General features: G+C 32.9%; 4 protein-coding genes across 7 annotated transcripts; 2 read left to right on the top strand and 2 right to left on the bottom strand.

The window, feature by feature from the left end:
* Positions 1–112: 112 nt before the first annotated feature.
* LOC119632434 lies at positions 113–3,321 on the top strand. The gene is made up of 3 exons (XM_038025331.1): positions 113–575; positions 639–764; positions 2,806–3,321. Exons 1-3 carry the CDS (start codon positions 249–251, stop codon positions 3,319–3,321), a joined length of 969 nt encoding a protein of 322 aa, XP_037881259.1. The 5' UTR covers positions 113–248.
* A 2,303-nt stretch (positions 3,322–5,624) lies between these two features.
* On the bottom strand, positions 5,625–16,227 carry LOC119631429 (NEDD4 family-interacting protein 1-like). The gene is made up of 2 exons (XM_038023613.1): positions 16,139–16,227; positions 5,625–6,660 (listed from the first exon to the last, which is right to left on the bottom strand). Exon 2 carries the CDS (start codon positions 6,640–6,642, stop codon positions 5,809–5,811), a length of 834 nt encoding a protein of 277 aa, XP_037879541.1. The 5' UTR covers positions 6,643–6,660; positions 16,139–16,227; the 3' UTR covers positions 5,625–5,808.
* LOC119631430 (protein spitz) lies at positions 7,774–16,227 on the bottom strand. 4 transcript variants are annotated; one of them, XM_038023616.1, is made up of 3 exons: positions 14,983–15,021; positions 14,811–14,908; positions 7,774–8,561 (listed from the first exon to the last, which is right to left on the bottom strand). In XM_038023616.1, the coding sequence occupies exon 3, from the start codon at positions 8,488–8,490 to the stop codon at positions 7,900–7,902; it is 591 nt and encodes a 196-aa protein (XP_037879544.1). In that variant the 5' UTR covers positions 8,491–8,561; positions 14,811–14,908; positions 14,983–15,021; the 3' UTR covers positions 7,774–7,899. The 4 variants fall into 4 exon arrangements, with proteins under 4 accessions (XP_037879544.1, XP_037879545.1, XP_037879543.1 ...); XM_038023617.1 differs by lacking the exons at positions 14,811–14,908; positions 14,983–15,021 and adding an exon at positions 13,971–14,102; XM_038023615.1 differs by lacking the exons at positions 14,811–14,908; positions 14,983–15,021 and adding an exon at positions 8,911–9,021.
* Positions 10,848–12,865, top strand: LOC119631428. The gene has a single exon (XM_038023612.1). The coding sequence runs from the start codon at positions 11,236–11,238 to the stop codon at positions 12,784–12,786; it is 1,551 nt and encodes a 516-aa protein (XP_037879540.1). The 5' UTR covers positions 10,848–11,235; the 3' UTR covers positions 12,787–12,865.
* Positions 16,228–17,479: the final 1,252 nt, after the last annotated feature.

The raw sequence follows: 17,479 nt of genomic DNA, 5'->3' as shown, positions 1-17,479 counted from the left end.
TTTTGCTAAACAGCTGACCATGAAAGCTGAAAGATTTTCAGTTATATGATTATTTATTCGCCTTCGCTGCCTTTCCTTTTCGAAACATCTGACAGTGAACGTGTTTTTCAAAGTAGTCTATGATTGAAAACCATGGCAACGGAATTTTCAACAAAAAATCAACGCAAAGAAAAGCCATGAAATATGTCCGCAACTAATTTATACTAAAATTAATTTGCAAAAAAAAAAAAAAAAAAAAAGAAGGGAAAATGAAGTTTATACCGTTGCATACCAAAAATACCGTTATTATTTATAAGAATAGATTATGCTCTGGAGCCAGCATTATTGTCATAAGTTTGTTCTTACTTTCGCTTATGATACCGATATTTTTGATATCACTTCTAAATCCTCATATGGAAGCAAGTGTAGTCTACGAGAAGCCACGCATGGAATTTGAATATAAATCCGTTTTTATGGCAAAAACGACGAATTATGACAAAAGTTGGAAAACTAAAAATATTTTTGCAAATTTTCACTTGTGCAGCACTTATCCCAAACTAAATGAAATTCTCAATGATAAATGTGACTGTCTAAAGGTTAGCCGGAAATTTTTGTGAAAACATGTTAAGCAAATAAATTGAAACGGTTTTTTTATTTAGTATTGGACGAATGATTTCGATAAGGATGGCATACCAGACCGCGTACACTTTCTACAGAAAATCGATTCTTTGCAACGTAATCTAACTAGCTTGGAATGGATTTTAGTGATGCAAGCCAAATTAAAGGTGAGTTTCATTGCAGTATTTCGGAATGTGACGAAGATTTTCTTGTGCAATCCAATCTACTTAGGCAAATTTGAATTTATTGGCCATTACCTTATCGTTTACGTATCCATATATATATACGTATATACGATGGACAGATGGATCGCAAGGCCTACAATGAAAAATGTTATACTAAGAAATCAACGGGATAGTTAAGAAGAAAAGTAAGATTGAAATTGTATGCATTAAATTCATACGAGACGTTAGTCTATAAGGCAACTCATTGAAAACCGGGCAGCGTTAATGGCACGGACTCGTTCGTAATCATATATAGAAAAATGTCCGATACACTTTCGGGGGCATTTTAATGCCACGTTATTCCTACATCTGAATAAGCAAACATAAGTTGACGGGAAAAGGGATCGCTTTGCAAAAGAATTATGACCGAAACAAGGAAATGGATTAAGAAAAAATTCTGAAAATTTTGAAAACGCACAATTTTATAAATATATTAAAATTGGTGGAAATTCGAGGCGTAAATTTAGTTTAATAGGTAGGCAATCACTTGATGGAGGGATTTAAAATTCAATCAGGAAATGATTTCTTGAAAATCCGCATTTTTTAAGTAACTGAAAATTGTTGAAATATTTTTGAGGTTACGTTCGTTGCAGTTGAACAAAAGCCACATTCAAAAATAAATAGAGCACGTAAGAGAGCTAGCTGCATACGACCTGAAACGAGTTCCAAGTATCGAATACTTTTACAAAAGTTTTCCGTCAATTGCGTGAGTGAGAGTAAAACGCAAGTAACTGTTTGAAATAAAATTCAGCTCTGCATGCGACATGGCTCTTAGAATAATGATTAAAATGTATTGAAATCTTTGGTATGAAAATTTTTCAAATCTTTAATGAATTTAAACGGAATGTATTATATATAGAGAAGGACTTAAAATAATCTCGACTTTTATTATATTGACCGATTAAGCATAGCTGAAAATCATAAATGGATGTCTGTCCAGGTTGTACTCCCTTTGACGAATTTTGATACGTTGCTTCTGTAATTCTATCCAAAGACGAATCCTATTTAAACGTATTGGATCATGGCATTTTCATTATGGCGCCTTTTTCCGGGAAGGCCGTTCGATGAAAATATCTCTTTGCAGACAAAAATGCTGAATAATAATAGTATTTCGAATCTTCGAAAGTGATGTGCAATTGATTGCAATCAGATGGCTTAGCTTTTTAAACCCCTTCACAGTTCCTACGAGAAATAAATCTTTATATGATAAAATTATCTTATTTTTAATATATTATGATGAAGGTTGGCTCATAAGAATCAATTCACGGAAATTAATTGCAAACAACAAATTTATACCATGTAGATCTATTCTTCCAAACCGCTGTTCACATACACAAATTTTCAGGGAAAGTTAACTTTCATAAAGTACTTTAGCAATTTACGATGAACGTAGGTGAAAAGTAAGAAGATCCTCAGCTAAATTTGGGCCATGCCCGCTCACATTTTAATCCATCCAAGTTATAATTTTGTTGTTGTATTTATCTTGAATTTGTATTAGGCGATATGAGGTAAGTTACTAGTAAGTAGTCAGTCGGCCTTTTAAAACTACTTTTTTGGAATTGGATCGGAAATGCTGACATGCGTCAAATATGCCAGGGTAAATTATTCCCGCGATACTTACTTACGTCTACTGCACCATAACATAACCGATCACTTTAAACATAAGTCCGCTCTACATGACTATATATATTTTAAACGCCAGTTTTACGCCAATTTTGACCGCAAGAAATTCTGGACTATCTAATACTTATGAAAGCTAAGTCGAATTTCGATAAATAATATTTACAAATTTCACGAAACTTTCGCGAGTTCAATCGTGTATTTTAATCGATTTTCTACGTGAGTTCGCCCAAAACGGATGCAAGAAATGACGTCAACTATTCCCCCTAGAAATAATTAATGGATGGTTACTGAAGAATCATCTCAATTCTTATTGATTTCAATCTTAATATCTTCCCTCCCTCTCTCCCCGCCCTATTTTCAGCACAAATGTAGTTTATCCCCGCCAGCGATTTTGATCGCACACATCGATGTACCTTCGACAAATCAATTTCGCAGCGGAATTGTAACAATTAATGCCGAACTATTTCTGAAACAGAACATTGAATTTGTGTGTCCGTATTTAGGACAAAATATTCGATCGCAATTTAACACCATCTTAATAAATCCGCAAAGTAGAAGCGACTTTCAACAATATCGGGCATCATTTTTGCTACAACAATTGGAACTTCAACCGGGTTACTTTCAATTGAAATTATTAAGCACTAACTATGAGGCATGTCCACCAGAACTCGGCTTGACTGTCCAACTGCATTTGGATATTGGACAGGCGAGCGTTCGCTACCATGTGAGCGTATGGGAAAGATTAAGTCAATTTTGGTTATATTTTGTTTCATTCTTTGGCTTATCGTTCTATCTTATAAATAAATTGAAAGATTATTTATTTGGAAAACATATTCTACGCTCTTGCGAAATTATGCCATGGAAGAAACTTTACTAAATCCACTTAGCAAAGTACCCAATCCATGCCTAAGAGGGACAATTAAGTTGAAGAAATGAAATGAAAAAAAACAAAAAAAAACACGATTGTATTAAGATATATATATATACACTGTAAAGATAAAATGTGAATGAAAGCGAAAATATCTGAACAAATATATCAATAAAAAGAATACCGATAAGAAAGTGACAAAATTTGCAGAATCGTCCCGCATCTCTTAAGCAATACTTTTTAATGTAAAATTGAGCTGCGAATAAGTTTGGCTTATCGCTAACGCTTGTCTTTCGATTAATCAATTCCAATTTTAATTTGAAACTTGACAGAAATCCCTTTTTGATTATTGAAAATGTGACACAACAAAGCATTCGTTTAGGTGCTTGCACATATATTGATCATTTTTCCCACTTGAAAAATGTATTTAATGAAAAAAATCAGCTCAATATATATATATATATATATATACCGCGCCATACTGCGTCAAAAGATCTTATATTGGTTTGGCAGCGATCCAATCATCGAAACATTTTCGCACTTTTTCAGCATTTCGTAACCGCAGGCCATTGAAGCCATACCGCATCGAAGCTGAATAAATAGTAAATAGTAATCAGAAGGCGCCTTATCCGGTGAGTACGCTGGGTGCGGTATTACTTCCCATTCGAGCTGCAACAGTGTATGCCTTGCACCTCTTGCAACGTGTTGCTGAGCCTTATCATTACAAGAGGATGCCTTGTATGCTTGCTCCTCGTCCCCCATGAATTTTTTGCGCTTGGATTTGAATCGTACTAGATGCACTTTTCATCGCCCGTCACACAGTACGCCACACTTGTCTGGCAAGCAATGAAACCATGATATTGAGACAGGTCGAGACAGTTCTAGCTTTACGCTTTAAATGACTTAAGTGAATATAACGTAACAAAACAAAACAGGACACGCGAAGTTTTACTTTATGCTTAGTTTTAAGAAAAAGTAACGAATGATGAGAAACAGATTGAATACAATGCGAAACAAAAAAGAAACCAGTAAGAAAATTAAATCCGGCCGGGATCGAATCTTTTATACCTGTCACGGTTTACCCCAAAAGTAGACAATCGAAGTAGAAGAACAAATGCTTGCATGCTTTTCAATATGGAGTGGGCGCGGGGTTGATTTCTTCTATTTTCACAATAAGAATTTGCGGGCGTCGTAGGCGAGTCCTTTGAAAAGTTTAGGTCAATTCTAAATTCTTTTGCAAATTTTGTAGGCGATATGTTCATTTTCGCCAGCGGTCGAAAGTCACACAAACAGACAGACGGACAGTCGAATACGCAGACATGTTTAAGTGCATTCAAGATTTGTATACTTTATGGAGTTTTTGAAAACAGATATATTTTTAGTTAACGTGGCGCTACGGGCATGTCCTTCCACCGATTTGGCCCATTTTCAATACCAAACCGCGCGCAAGAACTTCCATTGTTTCTGTCAAATTTGAAATCGATAGCTTCATTTTTGTGGCCAGGAGTATGATTAAAACAGATATTAGACAGACGGACAGACTGATATTGATCGAGAATAAGTGGGATATCTGATGTTGCAAACATTTTGACAAAATGAATATACCGGTCCTCCTTCTTCGGTGATGAGTATAAAAAGACGTTAGTACACGCCCGAACGCCGAGCGTTAAAGCTGTACACACTTGGCTAAGCCCCTTAAGAAGGATTAGTTGCATGCAATAGCGCACTTTCAGGTGGCAAGGAGCAACAATCTTAATGTGCACATTATTGCATATAAATAAGAAATGTTTTGGTTTTTTTTTTTTCTTTGGATTTCCTGATCAATCAAGCTTGCGGCCAAATTGAACCGATTTTCGTGCCTATGTTGGTTTTTATGCATTAAAAATACTTAAGAAATTTATTATAATAAAAAGTTTGCAAGTGTATTGTTGTTAATGCACTTACCTATGTATATACTTTTAATTGTATATAAAATGGTAGGAAGACAGGTATAAATTTATTAAATTATATTTATATTTGTTTAAGTACCAATGTCCTTTGAAGAAATTTTCGAATACAATACTTGATTACCAAAGTTGGTAAAATAAAATGATAAAAAATGAAATGTTTAATAATTAATTTCAAATATAATTTTCACACAAAAAAAAAAAAAAAACACAAGAATTTTTCTTTACAATATTTTATAACATTATGCACGTGTATGTATGTATTTAACAAGTTTGGGTGTGTGGTGTGTTTTTCACTAAAAAAAGAAAAAAAAAAAAAAAAAAAAAAACCCCAAAAAAAAAAAAAAAAACATCTGAAAAAATTTCTAAATATTTATTTAAATACATTTAAAAATTCTAAAAAAAAAAAACAAAAAAAAGGAGAGAAAAGAAAACGTAAAAGCAATAATTCTTCAAAGATAAATCTGTGCTTCTAGATAAAAATAAATTATGAGTAATTGGGTCGTTTGAGAAGCTCTTCCTTTTTTTTTTTTTTTTTCTTTGAAAAAACTTAATAAAAGAAGAAGAAACGTTCTTGCGCTGATGTAGACAATAAACACCAAGTACGCTTAATGCTGACATATTGCATTAAGGCGCGTACGCAAATTAGAAAGCCAAAAGCCATTATCAACCACCACAACCAGGAATTATCTCGCGATGCCAAGTCGGTAGAATGTTTTACAATCAATGTCCATTTGGCCAAAGATAAACCGAAACCGGATAGAGCGCCATAGCGAGCAGCTATTGTATGACAGAAACAGGTCAACATAAGAAAACCGATCCAATTAAAAAGAAAAGCGACCATAAATGCTGCGATAAACATAATGTCGGTGCCCAATAAATTGTTGTCCGTACTGTTTGTTAAGTTCTCAGCTTCGGACGCATCGATTGCGATAAATGTTAGAGCCGGTGCAGTACCGCTCGATCTCGATGTACGACTATTGCTATCACGTATATTGGCAAGTAAAGGATTGGGTGGAGGTGGTGGTGGTGGCGGTTGTAATGTATGTGCTGTTAGAAATCCAGGCGGCAATTCGCCATTTAAAGATTTCTCCATTTGAACTTCTTCATAAGTTGGCAATTTTCTTTGATGTAATGGTATTTCATTTTGCAAAAGCTGTTGTTCAGGCTGTTGCTGATGCTGATGCTGCTGCTGTGTTTGTATGAAATTCCCATCATCGCTTGCGGATGCAACTGGCATATGCACTTGCATCGGCACTTGATTATGTGTCGAAGAAACAATGATCTGATGACTATTGGTCAGTTCATAAGGCGGAGGTGCGCTAAAATCGGCCTTCGGAGGACCCAACTCAGAATCGGATGAACTTCGATTATTATCTGCCATTATTATCGATAGCTTTGCCTAAAAAAAGTCAAAAACAATATATTAAATAATTATTGTGAACAATTTTTGCTAAAATTACTTTCTAAATATGTTTTTTCATATATAAATATAATTTATTTTTTTTTTTTAACCTTTACCAATGCTTCCACAAATTTTTTATTTTTTTTTATTTGTCATTGCATATTTACTTTTTATTTATTTTTTTTTTAAATTCATAAAAAGAAAAAAATTGAATTCGATTGAATAGAAATATTAAATGAAAGAAAATGATTACAAAGGCAATTCTTTGTCATCTGTGCACCGGTAAGAGTTATTTTCATTGCCATTTCATATAAGCTAAGACAAATTTCCGATAAGTAAATAACTGCTATAGGTCGCGGAAAAAGAAGCAATACGGACATACGATGATGTAAGCGAATTGTTACTATATTCAAACTAAGCCTAAGAAGATGCGAGTTCAAAATGAAAGATGGTAGGAGAAATCCGCAATTGCAGTGTAGATAGAAAAATTCATGTTGTTTTAAAAGCAAATTAGTTTATTAAATATATTTCAGAAACTTAAATAAATCGAAACAAGTTCATATATCGGATAGGAAAGTGTAGCCTATGTTCACGTAACGAGTACTCATAAAGATCAATTTATTTTCAACCGTTTCGTTTTGTTTTTTTTTTTTCAATTTAAAAATACTAACATTTTTGTTTTTTACTTTATTACTCATAAATAGGCTCTTTAGTTATTAAAGCAAATTTCTAAACTAAACGTAATACAATTTTTTTAATAAATAAATTATTGTAAATGAAAGAAAACTTTTTTACAATTATTAAAATAGCAAAAAAAAAAAAAAAAAAAAAAAAAGAAGAAATAAATAAATAAAAACATGGAACAATTTTTCCAAATTGTACGGAAAAAATTAATTATGGCTAATAAAAATAATACTATAAAGTTGTATTGCAACATAATACATTTCGTATCTTTTGTCTTTTTTCTGCTAAAAATTCTAAAACTTTTGTTTGTTTTTTTTTTTTTTTAACATTTTGTGAAAAACAAAAGTTGGGAGGCACAACATTTTATGGCCTTTAAAAAAGCAAAATAGAAATAAAAAAAAAAAAAACTTTTTAATATAATTTGAAAAAGTTAAAAAAAAAATACTTATTTTAAATAAATATATAATATATTTGAAATAAAATGATCTTAAGGTAACAGCTGCCTGCCTGCTCCATATAACACTGCAAAGTGCTTCGTTATCGTTAAAGATTTTACCGCTTGAATGCTGAGGCCAATGGCAAAATTTGATAATGATGGGGTCCGAATGGGCGCATTGCAGCTATTTTCGTTATGCCATCAATTTCATCGAGGCCGGGATTTTCGTGTGACAAATTTGAACTTTCGTTCAGTTTCATTTTCTGTTGATTTTCATGCCTTATATATAAGGATAGGCAAAGTATTAGCATAAAGAGTAAAGCCAAGGTGGCACCACTTGCTATGCTTGCTTTTTGAAGCATTGCACGTTGACGTGTCGGTAAATAGCTGCCGTCGATTTCTTTATATTCGCAACGCGGTCCCATAAAGCCATTCGCACATTCGCAATTATATAAAATTTCATTGTGTATCTCGACTGTGAAGCAAGTCGCGTCATTTAAGCAATACCAGGCCGCATACGTTGGCGGACAATTAAATATAGGAAATGTAATATTCGGCCTTGGTGTCGACATAGTGCTTGTCGGTATACTCGTTGTCGGTCGGGGTTTTGGTAGAGTACGCGACGAACAACCGGCCGTTAGCGACGCTAAAGTTACCAGCGCAATACTTATCAAGACCAATCGATTTTCCATAATATTACTGTACATTTTCTAAGATATGATGATGGTGATGTAAGTCGACATTGTTCCAAATAACTTTAAGATTGATTTGCGTTTTGCTGAAAGTCAATCAATAGAATTTCATTATTAATAAAAGTGAAAATAAAACGAATTTCCTTTTTTTTTTTTTAATAATCATAAATATATATATATATATATATATATAGATATATATGTTATTACAAAAAAAAAAGCTTCAAATTTAGTTAATAAAAATAAATAAGAAAAATTTTGCAAAATATCAATAAAAATTTTAAGATTTTTTTCTTTTTTTCAATGGATTTTTTTTGTATTGTTGTCTTTGTTTTTCGTGGAGCGGGTTATTAAAGAAAGTTTCGCATTAATTTGTTACACACAGCATTTAGCAAAAGAAACAAAAAAAAAAATTGTAATAAGTAATATATTTACCTGTGGTTCAACGTTTCAAGGCACTTGACATTTTGAAAAAAGGAATTTTTTTTTTTTTCATTTTCAAAATTAATTTAAAATTTTTAATTATCACTAAACTTTTTTTCTGAAAATTGTGCAAAAAATCATTTGGTTTCCAAGAAACCAAATGATATATATATATATATATATATATATATAGCTGAACTCATGTGCACATTTACGTCATACACTTAAGTTGAGTAAGAGAATCAATCGGCGAAACTTATCTTAAGAAATTTTGAAATTCAAGAAAAATTGATATCGAAGAACCACGGTCTCGGCAATATTCGGTCAGAAGTTAAAGAAGTGCTTTCTTTCCGTCTTAACTAATTGTTTTAGTAAATGTTGTTTATATACATCTTTCATTATAAACTAAGCTATTTATTGATTATGAAAGTAAGAAAACGTTGCTATACTAGGACGAGTCATAAGTAAATTCCGTTTTTTTATCAGACATTTATTTTGTTTTCATTAACAATAACAAAATTATATTAATTTATTATTAACAATAACAAAATTATATAAATTTATTATGTACGACCTTCTTACACCTTCACGGCAGTTCCAATCAATTCCCTTCTTGAAAAATGTGGTTAGTTTGGAACGGAAGAATTTTTCGACAGCCTAACCGATTTGCTCTACAGAATTAAAGGCTTCTCCATTCAGAAAGTTTTGTAACGAACAGAGAAGGTGGTACTCTATGGGGTCAAGGTCAAGGTCAAGGTCAAGGTCAAGGTCCAAGAAGTAAGATGGGTATGGTAAAACAGACCATCCAAGCTCACGAACTTTTTCTTGAGCCATCCTTGCTGTACACGGTCGCGGATTATCGTGTAGAAGAGTTGACGAGTGCAGAACACTTTTCATGCAGTTTCCCTTGCACTGTTTGCACCTGCTAAACGTAAATATCCGCAGTAACCCTTAAATTTGATCTCAAGACCTTGTAATGCGTTATGCCTCACCAATCTCACCGTACACACATTAAAATCTTTTTGCCGTGGATGTTTGCGTTCGGATGCGGTAACTGCGGTTGATTCTTATCAAGCCAATGTGTTTTCTTTCACAGACGATATTGCCATAGGTAATCCATTTTTCATCGCCTGTTATAATCGTGTTTAAAAAAGTCTCGATTTTTAGCCGTGACAGCAGAAACGCCATTTTTTTGGTCACTAGCCAGAGTTGTCCAAGCTACACTATTGCAGTTCGAAAGTGAAGCTCTGCACCACGCTCAATGTACTCAATAGACATGACACCTCCTGATTGCCACTTCTTCATATCGGTGCAGCATGGCTTGATTGGCACGCGGCACTGCGAAAATTGTCCGATGGTTGGGTCGCTGTCCAAACAATACATGTTCTTCCGACATGATCTCTCGATGTTGCCAAAAATATTGTAAAATGTCGTAGACAATAATGGAAACTAATTTGATTTGTATATAGATTGTAACAGTTTTCCGCAATAAATGTCAAAAAATGATAAAAATTTTGGCAAAAACCTAATATTTAATATAAAAAAATATCATTTCATTTGAAAGTAATGTCGTAATAATTTTTTGTGTTTTTTTTTTTCTTTTGCAAATTTCTATTTATTATTATTATATATTTTGTTGCGTAACGTTTAAAGTTTATACGATAGAAATTTTTATTTATTCATTTACGTAAAAAACCAACCTACTACACAGTAATAAATTACTTTTGTTTACTTTATGTGAGTTTATGATAAAAACTTATATATATATATATATATATATATATATACATATAGATACAACACTGTTAAAAAGAAATTCCATCACACTCCCTCTATTTAAAAATGCGTACTCTCTGTATTATATATATATATATATATATATATATATATTACATGCCGAGTTCAACGTGAACGAGTGTATAGACTATGTAGGGCTCCTATGATTTAAATATGTAACCATGGCAGCGCGTGACCAAATCGACGAAATCAATAAAGAAACAATACAGAAAGTGAAAGAATTCAATGCGATTATTATTGCGCTGATTGTTACAAATAATAGTGGATCCTATGCAATAATTTTGGAAATTTAATTTGTAAATAGCACGACATTCGCAATGAAACACAGCTGGAGAGGAGTGAATATTATTTTAAAAAATGTATAAATAATATTAAAAAACAAAATGAAGAGAATTATTTTTTAGTCTTTGCATTAAAAGTGAATACATGAAAAAGAAGAAAAGAAAAGGAACGACAAGAATAAGTAAACGAAATCATCGTGAAAGACAGTTTTTTTTTTTTAAGCGGATTTGAAGAAAAATTTCAAATTTCAAATATAAAATGCATAATACAATGTATACGAAACATCATTATTCACTTTGTGATATTCGTGTCGAAGAACATCTCAAGTGGTTAAAACAGGTGGACAGTTTGCCATTGATCGAAAGTTGCTGTGATATATGTCACTGTGATTGCTATAGCAGTCAGCTCAACGAGGATTTAGCTGATGCTCGTTTACAGAAATTGCAAGCTGACGAGTGCCGAATGAAAAAAGAGAATGCGAAAATTAAGAAAAAAAAGAAGAAAAATGCTTCCATGCCAGTGCAAAGTGGAAACCAACAATCGACACTGCCAACAAACGAATATACTAATACACATAACAAGACACGGCCAATTGTGAAACTGAAAACCTGTGATGAATTATTCGGGGAGAGATCCAGTAAAGAAGAAAAGAAGCGTTCGAAAAGCGTGTGCTCTCTACGAAGTCACAGTTCTTGCTCAGAGAGCATTCATTATACTAGAGATTGCGAAATTCTTCGCGACCTTTTGAGATCCTTAGAATGTGATGACACGTCTCATTTAAAAATTAATGGCAAAGTAAAGAACAACGAAACTTCCAAAGATACCGCAGCAACAAGCAAAGAAAAAATGCGATCTTCCAAGACACCACCACCGCATTGGTCGTGCCTAAATGAAACGGACTCGAGCAGCTTGCCACCGATACGTTTAAGTGAATCGATGGCCAATCTCTGCTTGGTGCCAACAGTCCGTGAAGCTTATTTAAAAGTACCTGCACATGATAAGCGTATACTTAACCGAATGGCGACTAAGCGAAACGAACAAGCGATAGCCAACGAAAATGCCTGGCTCGCTCGCAAGTATTGGGAGAATGAGCGCTACGAACGTGAGCTGCTTAAATGCGAGCAAATGGAAGAGTACAAAAAGGCGGTCCGTGACAAACAATTCCAGGATTACTTGCAGACGAAGACACGACTCAACGAAATCGCTCAGCGAGATCTAATCGAATTGCAACACTTGAAAAAATCTTTGCAGCATAAAGACGCTTGCACCCGCAAACGTTTGCAGTCGTTGCGTGCCGAGCGCGATATGGCCGTCAATCAGAAACGTTGCGATGATCAGAGAAAACTTGACGCTGTCTCTCTCCAACACGAGGGGCAACAATTGAATGAAGTATTAAAAAAGGATCGAATTTGTGAACGTCTTACCGAACGACTTAAACGAGCCGATCGATTGCGTAATCAAATTTTGGAAAACTATTTGAAACGCTTGCGTTACGACAACTGCGTTGAGCAATTGCAACACGAAGAACATTGGCGTGAAGTTCAATTGAATGAACAACTAAAACTGGATCAATTAAATGAAAGAATCTCCCGAAAACGTAGCCGATCTCAGCAATTCGTGGAAAACCGACAAAAGCGAAACGATTCACTTAGGAAAACTGCGAAAATTTCCCAAAATCTAAGGCAATTAGTACGCTCGTCGGTCAGTCCAGAGGGAGGTGTTACATTGTTCGGTGTAGCCGAGTGCAACGTAGCGGCAACAAACCTTTGCTGCTCTCAAACAAACCTAGAAAATCTATTGCTTAATTAATCGTAAAGTCTAAAGTAATTTCAAATGAAGATATGTGATAAAAATCAATTTAGAAACGAAAAAAGAAAATTACCTTACGATGGACAAAGAAATAAATCACAAACGTAAGGAATAAAAAAAAGGAAATAAATATCTTCTGATTTGAATATATATATATATCTCTCTCGAACATACACTACTACGTGGCACGCGTAAAATACTGTTCGCATTATATTATAGCAAAGCAACGAACATATTCGAGTGCATTGTCTGTTACAATGAGTTTTTCCCACTTGGAAAAAATTTTTGATGGTTAAGGCAATAAATAATGTCAGCCAGTATGCCTGGCGGGGTAGCATTATCTATCTAAACCTATCTAATTAGATCTTTTAACCATGTTGCTTATATTTATATAAAAATGATATTGTGGGGTTTCAAAATCGCAGTGTTATTCTGCACGATATGGCGTTAAGTACCGTCTTCTCTTGAACATCTTCCCAACTATATGTTTATATACTTAATATGTATAAATACCGATCCTTTCCTTTCAAGTTTAGATTTTCCGAAAGTGTCTCCTTCCGAATCGATTTAATTTTTGTCCATCCATCTGTCCGCCTGCCACTCCCTGATATTTTGACTACGCTCAATACGCACTTGCGACCGAAAACTGAAAAGCCCATGAAAATCTATTAATGAAAAATTAAAATTTTAGATTGGATGGAGCATATGGGTGAACCATCTCCCGCACACCGATTCCTATGACGAGCAAAACGCCTTTATATGACAAAAAAAGCGCAATTTTTCATATTTTATTATAAAAATTTGCTCACAAACCACAAGAATTTCATGAAAAGCAACGCTTCCATATAAGCGCTACCATCAAGAGTATGCCTTCATAAGGGGAACAAGGTATTGCGTTATGTAAAAGTCCTTTGCGATTTTTTGGTCTCCTTTCGAACTTCTTTTTGTAGCCTACTCTTTTTAAATCGTTCCAAACTGTCATATGGTCGATATTGGATGCCAGGCTTGGTCTCTTGCAATTGCAAAATTTCGTCGACATTTTCGATCCTAGCGATGTACAACCTAGGTCCTTCGTTCACACACTCAACATTCTTGCGGTACATTTCACAAATTTTTCGGCATATTTTTGCATGTTTCAACTTTTTGTAGCAAAAAAGCATTTTCAAATCAATATGACTTCTTACCAGGCAAAAGAATTAGAAAACGATCTTCACATAAAAAAATGTAACCTGATATATCACCTTTTGAGCACATGTTCATTTACGACAATCAGACGAGTGTTGCCAGATGTATAGGCATCCACACCATCTAGTGGCAAAAAAATCTCAAATCCTTTTCATATGACGCATTATAACTTTTGATATTTTATGACGAAAATAAATGAAAAATTTTATAGGGACGAAATCGTGTGGAAGCATTTAAAAGTTGTTGTTAAGCCTAAAAGTGATATCAAAATCTTATTTGAAATCTATTATTTTGAATTTCAATTGGATCATTCTCATTAATTCATACATGTAATGTAAAAGTGAAAAGAATATTGACGCAAATTCATACGATATGTAAGCAAAAGTATGTTATACCATAATCGCAAATAACATGTTTGAAAACTCAGCTCGTGCTCATATATAAATTCCAACACACTTCAGGATGTTTTTTGGCATTGGATAAAATTATATATATAAAACCCAAAAAATATGCTACATAAATACGTTTGTAAACATTGTAAAATTAAATAATTTGGTCCGTTAGATAATGTTAAGTTTTTGTTTTGCCGACGGCTTTTGTTACTTTGGTCCGTTATTTTACAGAGTTGGACCCTTCTGGTCTGTTAAGTTGCGTGTTTAACATTAGCTGCTTGACGTTAACATTTTTGTTAAGTTGGGCTTTTAACCATTTATTTATTAAGCGATTATGTTACATTTTTCAAAACTGTTAGCAAATGGTCAGTTTACTTGCTTTCTCCCAAATAATTTGGACTGCAAAGGCTTGTAATAAAAATGTAAACAAAATTAATAAAAAATTACTTTCAAGAAGAAAGAATTTACTCTTTCACATCAATTCCTTTACTTAGCATCAATAAGTTGGAGGAGCCAGGTTACAATGCACGAGTTGAATCTCAAACCTAAGTCAAGGCATAACAAGAGAGAAATTATTCTCGCCACTGAACTTTATAAATATATATACCGTAACACCTACTCTGTAAGGCTTATAATAACCAAAAAACACATTTCCGCCTTAATTTCCCGCCTTAATTGCATAATTCTTCTTCGTAATTGTGGTCGAACTCTGATGTATAACTGGTTTCAAGTAAAATAGGTACATGTACCCTATTCTCTCTTTTTTAATCGTCATCGACCAGTGAGCCCTTAAGTGATTGATTATAAATTTAAAAACGACGTCGTTGTATTCAACCGCAAACGTCATATTTAATCTCACTCATTGATATCAAATCTAATAACTTGGATTCAACGCAGGATTTAAAAACCCAAAACACGATAACGGTACTGAATGTATATTGGTAACACTTAAATTATATAAGGTATTTATGTAGAAATATATTAGTTTTTTTTAGAAAATTTAAAATGAAATATATATACATTAGATAAGTATTGGTTGGCCTGCAATGCACATTTTTTATTTATTATTAAGAGGAAATGAAACAAAAAATTTGAAATAGAAATTTATATCAAGTTCCAAGAGAATGTATATATTTCCTGGTAGTTGTTAAAGAGAAAATTTAAAAGAAGTTTAAGAAGAAGATATACTGACGGATCGCCCAACGGTAAAACGACAATTTAGAACACATACTAAACACTACGCCTCATATGTTAATATAATACAATATTCAGAATTTATCAAAATAATTTTTATAAACTTATGTTTTTCTCACTTATACAGGCACACATGTACTCATACGATGTGAGTATTTGATAATTGCAAAAACGCAATCCAATAGACGGCAACAATTTACTTGACAAGGGCAAATAAATTAAAATTAATTTTGAGCCATAAGCACAATCTTGCAAATCAGTAGAATATATCAAATAGTATAGAAAGATTGTAATCAACAAATTAGAAGCATAACATATATGCTATGTACATTTGTGTGTGACAATAAAGAAGCATTATGAATTTCATCACATACATATTTCTTGCTTATATATATATATATATATATATGCCATATAAACCGTTTATACTATTAGAAGTTTGTATGCTTTCTAAATCAGTGACATTTTCCTATTGGCCCTCAGAAAGTTTATCCATTTTCGCTGGCTAGCTTCTTATTTATATTATTTGCTAAAATTTCTATAAATAATTCCCACATTCCTAGAAAAAAAATTTTATTCACCTTTTCTTTTTATACAAATACACGCACTCAAACACAACTAAACACTTCCAACTTTCCTCCGTACTTTTTTATTTTATTTTCGTATATATATACGCGTTAGGCGTTTAATTAACACTCGCAATTGACGATTAAATATATTGCAATTGATTAGATTTGAAATTTTTTTCGCTTATGCAAAACACTTCGAGTTGACAATTTAAGACGTTTTCTCGTAACTATTTTGAACGAAAACAACTGAAAATAAAAAATTTTTTTCGTTCCAACCCGATATACGAATCACTTCATTCTAAGAATTGAGTTCTCTTCTCTTTTCATTAGAGTTACCAGAACTTAAGCAAAAATAAGATTGCCTCGAAGTGTTGCCAGTATTATTGAAAACTGAAATTCGGGCATTCTGAGAAAATCCATTAGCAATAGCGAGAAAAACAATAAGAAATTGTTCTGCATGATATTCTTGATGCAAAAAAAAAACAAAAGCCTAACCCAAAGGATATTAGTTTCAATACATTTGATCTTAATTTCAACGATTAAAGAGACAATCAAACCTCATCGATGTATTGAAAAGACGCGTTTGACGAGGCTTTGACGGGAATTCGCAAATCATAGGAAGTTGGCACAGTGAGGCGTCATTTTCGTTTTCGGGTTAAAAAGTATCGTATAGTAATACGATAGACAGCCGCGCTTTAATATTGCTTTACAGGAAAATTTAAATAAAAACCTATGGCTTTAGAACCAAAAATAAAGAAAACAACGTAAACGCAACTAACAAATTTACAGAAACATAACAACAAGAACGTTAATATCAAAGCAACAAACTTGTTTATTGATTAGTAATAAAGAATATTGATTAGATATATGTAAATATATATTAGATATATTTTTGTGTATTGATTTCACTATTTGGAAACTACCATTTATAATTTGTTGTTGTTTATATATATAAATTTATTTTAATTAAATCAAATACTATATATAAAGAACTCTTTTTTAAACATCTCAGCAAATTTTCGGTTGGTGATTTGCTGAATAGAAGAAGAAGAAATTTGTTTACTATTTCGTATAATATAATATACTAAGGCTGACAAACGCGGCTTTTATTCTGTCACCTCTTAACGACTTAATTTGCCATGCTTCGATGTTTTAACTTTCTTAGGGGAAAAATATATATATCTAGGGGTGGGGGAGAAAATTAAGTTATACATTTTTCATAAGATGGAATATTAGTTTATTATTATTATTATTATTTTAATTTTAGACTAATGAATTGAATTCTTAGACTAAAAAAAAGACATTGAGCACTAGCAACACAGGTTATCGGCTCAATATTAATTTAATTTATAA

Source organism: Glossina fuscipes, unplaced genomic scaffold, assembly GCF_014805625.2.
Source record: "Glossina fuscipes isolate IAEA_lab_2018 unplaced genomic scaffold, Yale_Gfus_2 1, whole genome shotgun sequence".
NCBI lineage: Eukaryota > Metazoa > Arthropoda > Insecta > Diptera > Glossinidae > Glossina > Glossina fuscipes.
Note: the sequence above shows the minus strand (reverse complement) of the source record. Positions and strands in the feature narration are given on the sequence as shown.

Excerpts from the sequence above, each read along its gene's own strand:
- LOC119632434 (XM_038025331.1), top strand. The coding sequence starts at position 249 with ATGAAGTTTATACCGTTGCATACCAAAAATACCGTTATTATTTATAAG. Across the intron at positions 576-638 it reads ATAAATGTGACTGTCTAAAG|TATTGGACGAATGATTTCGA; the intron begins GTTAGCCGGAAA and ends TTTTTTATTTAG. Across the intron at positions 765-2,805 it reads TGATGCAAGCCAAATTAAAG|CACAAATGTAGTTTATCCCC; the intron begins GTGAGTTTCATT and ends CCCTATTTTCAG.
- LOC119631429 (XM_038023613.1), bottom strand. The coding sequence starts at position 6,642 with ATGGCAGATAATAATCGAAGTTCATCCGATTCTGAGTTGGGTCCTCCG.
- LOC119631430 (XM_038023614.1), bottom strand. The coding sequence starts at position 8,490 with ATGTACAGTAATATTATGGAAAATCGATTGGTCTTGATAAGTATTGCG.
- LOC119631428 (XM_038023612.1), top strand. The coding sequence starts at position 11,236 with ATGCATAATACAATGTATACGAAACATCATTATTCACTTTGTGATATT.